This window comes from Ctenocephalides felis, unplaced genomic scaffold, assembly GCF_003426905.1.
Source record: "Ctenocephalides felis isolate EL2017-DRISC unplaced genomic scaffold, ASM342690v1 CF-g0.4_SCAFFOLD_00616, whole genome shotgun sequence".
NCBI lineage: Eukaryota > Metazoa > Arthropoda > Insecta > Siphonaptera > Pulicidae > Ctenocephalides > Ctenocephalides felis.
In genome coordinates this window covers 40,927-50,392 of record NW_020536770.1, presented here as the reverse complement: position 1 = coordinate 50,392, position 9,466 = coordinate 40,927, and the positions used below count along the sequence as shown (strand labels likewise).

The 9,466-nt window shown below is 34.7% G+C and overlaps 1 protein-coding gene across 1 annotated transcript; it reads left to right on the top strand.

Annotated features, from left to right (window-relative positions):
• The first annotated feature begins 1,856 nt into the window (after positions 1-1,856).
• Positions 1,857-3,545, top strand: LOC113366692. Its single transcript, XM_026608350.1, has one exon. The coding sequence runs from the start codon at positions 1,857-1,859 to the stop codon at positions 3,543-3,545; it is 1,689 nt and encodes a 562-aa protein (XP_026464135.1).
• Positions 3,546-9,466: the final 5,921 nt, after the last annotated feature.

Below are 9,466 nucleotides of genomic sequence, written 5' to 3'. Positions count from 1 at the left end.
TGCGGATTCATTGGAAGGCACGTATAAAATGATTAAGGCTTCATTCGATGCCATCAACAAATATGTAACTGGATTCCAGGAGGGCGACAATGTAAAGGCTGTCTCTGTTCGGAAGCAGAGGCTTGTTGAACGTATCCACAGCTGGGATGAGGTGTACGTGAAAGCATGTCTCCAGGTGTGTACACTGATGAGTACCTTAAATACTCTGAATTATACTTTGATATGATGGCTGAGATAGAATCAATTATTGACTCCCATCAAAAATCCGAAAAATTAAAAAGTAGCGTGATAGATGTGAAATTGCCAGATATTGTGTTACCAAAATTTAATGGGGAGTACAGTGAGTGGACGGCCTTTATTGATATTTTTAATTCACTGATACATAACAATTCAAAATTAGCGCCTGTCCAGAAATTGCACTATTTAAAAGGTGCTCTCACATTATCAGCTTCTGAATTAATATCTAGTATAAGTGTCACGAATGAAAATTATGCAGTAGCATATGATCTTGTAATTAAAACTTACAATAATCAATTTTTAATTGTCAATGCTCATTTGCAGAGCATTGATAGCATACCTGTAATACAAAAGGGCAGTCATGAGAGGTTGAGAGCTCTTTTAAATAGTGCAAGACAACAAATTCAGTCATTGAAAGCCTTCTTTGAGCCTGCAGCACATTGGGACATTATCTTATTACATATGTTGTGTAGGAAGCTTGACAGTGGGACAAAAGTGGCTTGGAATCTGTCTCGGGCGTCAGGGCAGTTACCTTCTTTAGTGGAGTTCTTCACATTTCTTGAACTCCGGGTAACGGCCTTGGAGAATTCGTGCAGCTCAGACAGCAAACCAACCACCAAGTCTGTTCATACAATTGTTAAGAAACCTACACAACTGTGTAGTTATTGCAAGAATGAGGACCATGTGCTGTATAAATGCTCTACTTTTAAGGCACTGGATGTAAAGGCACGTAAGTTTTTTATTAATAAAATTCGATTTGCTCTCGTTGTTTGGCTTCTCGACATAATGTGGCTAAATGTAAATTTAGATATGATTGTTCGAAGTGCAAAGAGTCGCATAATACTTTGCTACATGAAGAACCGGAGCCAATGCCCAGCACTTCAAGTAGCACAGTATGCATGGCAAATAATACGGGGATGCAAACATTATTATCTACGGTTTCTCTCATTGTTATGGACACCGACGGAACCCAACATAAGGTGCGAGCGTTGTTGGACAGTGGGTCACAAATCAACTTAATAACTTCCTCGTTGTTAGCAAAATTGAAATGCCCGGTTAATTCATCTCTGCATAAATTGAGCATGTTACAGGGGCAGACTGTTTTGTGTGACAAGGCTGTTAAGTTGACAATAAGATCTAGATTAGGGTCCTTTGCTCGTACTATGAATTTTGTAGCTGTTGACAGGATCACCCAGTCTCTGCCTTCTGCGTTTATAGATTTTGATAACTGGAAGATTCCAGATCATGTTGATTTAGCGGACCCAATGTTTAATGTTCCAGGGTCAGTTGACATGTTGATAGGGGTGGAGTTATATTTCGAAGTGCTACAGCAAGGTTGCATTCGTTTAGGGAACCACCTACCTATTCTAAGAAAGAGCTGCTTTGGTTGGCTGATCTCAGGGTATATACTTCAAAAACTCAGGAAAATGTGCATGTTGGATTTATTTCTAATGAAGATCTGCATAACAGTCTGACCAGGTTTTGGCAGTTGGAGGAGGTATCCTCTAACTATACAATGACCGGGTCTGACAAGTTATGTGAGGATCATTTTCTCTCTTAATGTTTCACGGCTTGAAAATGGTCAGTTTGAAGTAGCTCTCCTTTTTGTAGATGGCAAAATGGATAAACTAGGATCATCGTATTTAGGTGCAAAACACAGGTTTTTGAACTTAGAGAGGCGTTTTTCTAAGGATAGTATCTTGTTTGCAGCATATTCACGGTTTGTGAATGAATACGTTGAACTAGGACACGCTGAGCAGATCTCACTTACTCAGGAGGAAGTGATTCAAAATAATTTATATTTCTTGTCGCATCACCCTGTTGTGAAGGATAATAACTTCAATAAGATTCGAGTAGTTTTTGATGCTTCGGCGAAATCTTCCTCTGGTGTCTCGTTGAATAATATTCTTCACACCGGCCCTAAATTGCAGCAGGATTTGTTTTCTATCTTGGTTCGATTTAGGTGCCATCAGTTTGTTTTTGTGGCAGACATTGTGAAAATGTATCGCCAAATAAGGGTTAAGGATACAGATCAGTTATATCAGTTGATCTTATGGAGGGAGTCGCCCCAGGAAACCTTGAAGATCTTCAAACTCACCACGGTAACATATGGCACAGCTAGTGCTCCGTACCTGGCAATGCGCTGTTTGAAGATGCTGGCGCAAAATTATGCGTCAACATTTTCACAGGCAGCACAAGTGTTAGATACGGACTGCTATGTTGATGATATCATCACAGGTGCTGATACTGCGGATGAGTTGGTTAAGATTCAAAGGGAAGTTGTACAGTTGTTAGATGAAGGGGGGTTCTCCTTACATAAATGGTCAAGTAACTGTCGTGAAGTTTTACAAACTATCCCAAAGGAAAGTCAAAGCTCTGCTATGGCCTTGTTTTCTGAAGCAGATACTGTTAAAACCTTAGGGCTTGCGTGGAATCCTTCACAGGATATTTTTAAAATAGCACATATTAAGGTTTCAGAAGCAGACATTAGACAGGGTGTTGACACAAAACGATCCGTATTATCAACAATTGCACAGATTTATGACCCAATTGGGCTCATATCTCCAATATCTGTAACTGCAAAGTTGATAATGCAGGAGTTGTGGAGGCAAAACCTTGGTTGGGATGAGACTTTGTCACGAGAGTTACAAGATAGGTGGAATCTTTTTGAGGTTCATCTCTCTGATCTAGAGAATCTCAGTATTCCTCGAAACATTTTTAAGTCGATTCCGGTGACTATTCAATGTCACGGATTCTCAGACGCTTCATTGTATGCATATGGTGCCTGCATTTATCTACGGGCAACATACGCAGATGGCACTTTGTCATCAAGGTTACTTTGTTCAAAATCGAAAGTAGCCCCATTAAAAAATGTGACGTTGCCTCGGCTAGAATTATCTGCGGCTTTGCTCTTAGCAAAGTTATTTAGGCAGATGATGACGATCACAAAAATCCCAATTTCGGAGTCGTTTCTATGGTGTGACTCAAGCATTGTCTTGGCGTGGTTAAAGACAGATCCGTCTCTATTGAAAATGTTTGTTAGCAATAGAGTGGCGGAAATTCTTGATCTTACGCCAGGCATTGCTTGGAGACACGTCTGTAGTAAAGAAAATGCTGCAGACATTGTATCTAGGGGTGTGAAGACGCCAGTAGAGTTAGCAGACTGCAATCTATGGTGGCACGGGCCTGCTTGTCTGCTACAAGATTCTAGTAATTGGCCTAACAGGTTTGCTGATGATGTTAAGGAAGCTATTCCAGAACGGAAAGTGCTAGCAACAACTGTCGGCAACACTAGAATGAATTGCTAGAAGATCTTGTGGCTAAGTGTTCTCGGTTCAGCAAACTAGTTAGGGTGGTGGCGTTCTGCATCCGATGGATCAACATCATTCGTCTCAAACAAAGAGGTTTACTTTCGGTCGCTGAATTAAACACAGCGACGAAGCGTATCTTTTATATGGTTCAGAGGGATGTTTTTGGTAATATAGGTGAACAGTTGAAGTTAGGTAAGCAATCCAATGCATCTCTTGGTAAGCTGAAAGCTTTAAATCCTTTCGTGCATGCTGAAGACTTACTTCGAGTGGGTGGGAGATTGGAGAATGCCGACATACCCTACGACCCAAAACACCCAGTAATTCTGCCAAAGGCAATGTTGTTATTGATATGGGCTATACTAACGAGTAAATAAATTTAGAATTTACACAAAAAGGACTCTACTGACTAGCAACTTAAATCTCTAATTTACAAAAAAAGACTCTACTAACGAGTAAAATAAATTTAGAATTTTCACAAAAAGGACTCTATTAACGAGTAAAATAAATTTAGGATTTTCACAAGAAAGGACTCTATTAACGAGCAAAATAAATTTAGAATTTACACAAAAAGACTCTACTGACTAGCAACTTAAATCTCTAATTTACAAAAAAAGGACTCTACTAACGAGTAAAATAAATTTAGAATTTTCACAAAAAAGGACTCTATTAACGAGTAAAATAAATTTAGGATTTTCACAAGAAAGGACTCTATTAACGAGCAAAATAAATTTAGAATTTACACAAGAAAGAACTCTACTGACTAGCAACTTAAATCTCTAATTTACAAAAAAAGGACTCTACTAACGAGTAAAATAAATTTAGAATTTTCACAAAAAAGAACTCTACTGACGAGTAAAATAAATTTAGGATTTTCACAAGAAAGGACTCTATTAACGAGCAAAATAAATTTAGAATTTACACAAAAAGGACTCTACTGACTAGCAACTTAAATCTCTAATTTACAAAAAAGGACTCTACTAACGAGTAAAATAAATTTAGAATTTTCACAAAAAAGGACTCTATTAACGAGTAAAATAAATTTAGGATTTTCACAAGAAAGGACTCTACTGACGAGCAAACTGAATCTAATTATTAAAATCAAGAAAAAGAATTCTACTGATAAGCAGAATAAATCTAGAAATTAAAATAGAAAAAGAACCTCTACTGACGAGCAATTCTGCTTTCTAATTCTAGAAATTAAAATTAAAATGGACTCTACTGACAAGCCAATTGTATCTATAACTTACACAAATTAATTTTGTCAAAAATTGTGATTTTCATCACTATCACAATGCTTTTTAAATTCTACAGAAATTTTGTAAAATAAGAATAATTAAATTTTCAAATTGTCACTATCACTAAAATTAACAATTTTGTCAAAAATAGTGATTTTTATCACTATCACTAAATGTGATCAAAAATCAAATTCTGCAGAAATTAAAAAATTAAAAGTAGAAGTTTTGGTTTAAATTTTGTACAAAAAAATTAGGCAAATTTAGTTAACAGCTATCATTGTGATTTTCATCATCACTATCACTAATACTCTCTAAGTCTAAATCGTCCCCAAACTCCATGCTTTCTACTAAAAATCTCTCACAATCAGTAAAAATCTCATTATTATTCTCATCAAAACTTTGCACTAAATAAGGGTTCCAAAAAAACCTGAAAGGAACCACCAATCTTGCAAACCACCAAAAATAAAAGTACCACCAAAGGTAAAAGTATCATCAAAGGTAAAAGTACCACCAAAGGTAAAAGTATCATCAAAGGTAAAAGTACCATCAAAGATAAAAGTACCATCAAAAAACCTACTTTGATCACTAAAAAAAGTACCACCAGAGAAAACCTATCATCATCTGGTGGTTGATACACTCCTAAAAATCGGTCACCACCAAAAAATCTACCATCATCTGGTGTTTGATACATTTCTAAAAATTGGTCATCATCTGGTGGTTGATGCATTCCTACAAATCGGTCACCACCAAAAAATCTACTTCGATCACTAAAAGAACCACCAAAAAATCTACTACCATGATTCTGCCTGGCCAACAAAACCTGGTACAAAGCCTCGGCCAAAGCACCCAAAAGTGGATCCTGGTGGTTAGCACCACCAACTTGTGGTGCAACCCCTGCACCACCAACAGAATTATTAGCACTATTTGTCCTTGATTGATGGTGGTGGTTTTGATTGTGATTATTTTCACGATTGGTGGTCGTGGTTGAACCACTTTCGTTATTTGGGACATAGAAGGGCACCGCCATGATAATAGTCACAATGATAAAAGTCACTTTGTAAGGGTTGTTTAGTGTTATTATTTATTTCACTTTAAAGTGCACACTGATTTTACGCACGAGTCTTTTTTTGAATTTATTCCTGCAAGTATCCTTAGGCATTTTTTGAGGTTAGTTTTATTTTTGTAACCACACACCAACACCACACAAAGGGTATAAAAATATTAAATGTATTAACCACCACTTTAACTAACTATTTAATTATTTTACTATTATTTTTATTTATTTTACTACACACGTGTTATCTGTTTCGCGGTGTTTTGGCTTCTGAATTTAATTCGGAGACTTTGTGCACGCCGGCTGTGTCCCCTCCACTTTCAATTAGCATTGGAAGGGATAGCGTGATGCGTGAGTTTAGTGTGCGAGAGTGTGCGTAAAGGTGCGCCACACCTAACGAACGAACATGTCGAACAAGAAAATACAAAGAAGAACGAACACGAACTCGAACGAACGCGAATAAATCCAAACAAAAGCCTCATCAAAGCAGTGAGGGCTTGAATCTTTTTGTTCGAGGATGTACCGCGAAACGTCAGATTTATTATTTAAAGTGGCGGGAAAGAGCAAAATTATTTAAAGTCATCAAATTTACAAAATTTCTCAATAACAGCAATATCTTATAATAAACATAACATAAATTAATGCATTAATGCACATTTTAACATAGAAAAAGAATTCAATAGGAATCGAATGTTTTTTGAACCATTCAAATCGGTTGATTCCTGCGCCCTAAAACGTGACTGGAAATTTGTATCCACACATACATACACACACACACATCCATTTTTTCTGAGGTATGCCAGTAAAATGTTCAGAAACCTTCAAAACGTGGAGAAATGTAAAAATTTTCAATTCCGATTTTCGGCCCATTACAATAACTTACCCTACGGGAAGTTAACAAGCAGAAACTAACCCTGCGTGTGAAATATCTATGAATTACTTTACTTTATTTGCATTGTAAATTTTATTACTACTGTTCAAATATTTAGTACTATGATTAAATTTATATAAATATTTTCTTTATATTTTGTGTATGATTTACAGATATTTTTACAAATTTTATTAAATTGCATCTTTCTTATTAAACAGTACTCATTTGTAATATTTCAAACAAAATAAATTACAATTTTTGATCCATTAATGCCAATTTATACTGATCAATTAGTAGAATAGAGCAAAATTTTTTGAGCAAAATCCTAAACAGATTTCAACTGGTGGATTCAAATTGCTGCAACTTCCCGTACCAAATTAAAATTTTGATAATCAGGGGCGTAGCGTGCTTTGGCGGGGCCCCGTGTCAAAATTTGTTGAGGGGGCCCCTCAAGAAGAAAAATTTTTTTTCACAAAATATAGAAATACATAATATTAAAAGAATATTTATTTATCATCCTAATTATTTATCTATCTGATTTTCTCTAATTTTCTGAATTTTTCACAAATGATTTCAGATATATTTTGACTCTCCTTAGGTTTTTTTGAAAAACTTACTTATTTAGTGATCCTTAAATTTTATAAAGTTTCTGTCTCTAGAAACATACAGGTCTAGTAGACATATATGTTCTAAAGTATTTACGTAATTTTCAATTAGTTTTAATTTAATTTATTGTAATTGTTGTAATTAAGGGACGAGAAAAAATGTATACTGTTATTTCGTTGGGAAAACTGGATGCAAGCCCATTGCATCCATCATTGTACCTTAATGAAATAAATTTCTTAGATTTCTGTATTCAAACCTATTTCTAGAACTATCAATTGGCCATGATCATATGAGATATTTTGCAATATTTCTTTACAGTAATTCAGTCAAAAGTTTTCCGGAAACGTTTATTAATTCTCAATTTCAAAAAGACAAATGTTACTACTTACGTCGCAAAGGTTTTCAAATCTTTGTTTGGTTTGTGAAATTAATATATCCAAACAGCAATATTATACATTAAAATAAGATTTCGCGTCTAAAATTCTCTCATCTTATGATAATGACGCTTCATTATCTTTTGTATTTTGTTCTTTAAAATAGTTATTGCAATCCTTCTTTTTTGCAAATTATTTGTACTTCTTCAACAAACTATTTCAATAAATCTTCATATCTTAATTCGCACAGTCTATTCAAAAGATTATTTAATAAATACTAGTTTTTTGTAAGTCATTACTGGCGTGTTGTAAAGTTTCAGAATAGAAACTTATATTTTTGAACAGTGAAGAAAGAAATCTGAAAATGATTTAGTTGATCATTTTTATCAAAATCTAACTATTAAACTGACGCGTCAAACAACAAACAAACAACATATAAATATGAATATAAAAATATAAATTCCAATATTTGATGAAGAATATATAATCTGAATTAGTTTTATAGATTTGTTAACTTATCAAATGTGGAACAGCTTTACTAATTGAATTGACTGCAAGAGCTTGCAGAAATATTGCAGCAGAAATGAATCCTCTTAAAGCGTTAGCTTACAAATTGAAGTTTAATACCTCTCGATAAAAAAGGAAATGCAAACTACGTTAAAATTATTAAATTTTTTGAAAAATTGTAGTTTTGCTTTCTGCTTGCGCCCGTTGGGGGCCCCCTTGGCTCGGGAGCCTCGTATTTTTGATACGGCTGATACGGCGGTGGTTACGCCCCTGTTGATAATCCGAATTATTTTCGATAATCAAAAATATCATTTTTTTGGTACTTAAAAAAATTTTCAACCGAAAAAAAAATCTTTTTCAAAAACAATCGTTTCGTCAACACAAGCGGAAAGTTTTTTGAATCATTCAAATCGCTTGAACCTGCTTATGCCAAATACTTATCACCACTTCTCCCCTTCATTACGAATTGAATGTTTTTTGAATCATTCAAATCGGATGGTCGCTTCTCTCAAAAACTCGATTTCTATTTTCTGCACTCTTTGCTCCGAAACGACTGGAGCTGCCTTTGCCAAAAACTAATCAGCACATCTCCCCAAATAGAAATCGGGTTTTTGAAAGAACGGAGCATCCGACTTGAATGATCTAAAAAGCATTGAATTTGTAATGATGAGGAGAAGTGGTGATTAGTTTTTGGCAAAGACAGATGGAGCCGTTTTGGAGATATGTGCAAAAAATGCTAGATTTTGAGAGAACTGAGCATCCGATTTGAATGATTCAAAAAACTTTTTGCTTGTTTTGACATCGTACGAAACAATTGCATTTGGGAAAAAGGGTTTTTTTATTTTAAATTTATTTTTTTACATTTTTTTTGATCAAAAATAATTCGAATTTTAATTTTAATTCTAGTTCAAGATAATTTCATAAGAGATATGCTTAAAAAAGAAAAATGTTTGTCTACATTCGTGGTAGCGTCCACACTGCACATACGAGTTCAAACATGAACGAACAATTCCCTTTGATGTACCGACAAGTTAAGCACTTTGTTAATTTTTCTCTTATTGTATAGTTACTTTACCAATCCACATATATTATAATTACCTAGATATGCTAATTTACATACTGTTTTTAGATCCACTGATGATGACATTAAATTGAATGTCGAAACGTTTGGAAATAAAGATTATTTTATAAATCTTTGGCTTTTCTTTGTTTGATGTATCGCCCTCAAGAACTCACTCATATATTTCAACATCAAAATTAACTACTAATCA

Excerpts from the sequence above, each read along its gene's own strand:
- LOC113366692 (XM_026608350.1), top strand. The coding sequence starts at position 1,857 with ATGGATAAACTAGGATCATCGTATTTAGGTGCAAAACACAGGTTTTTG.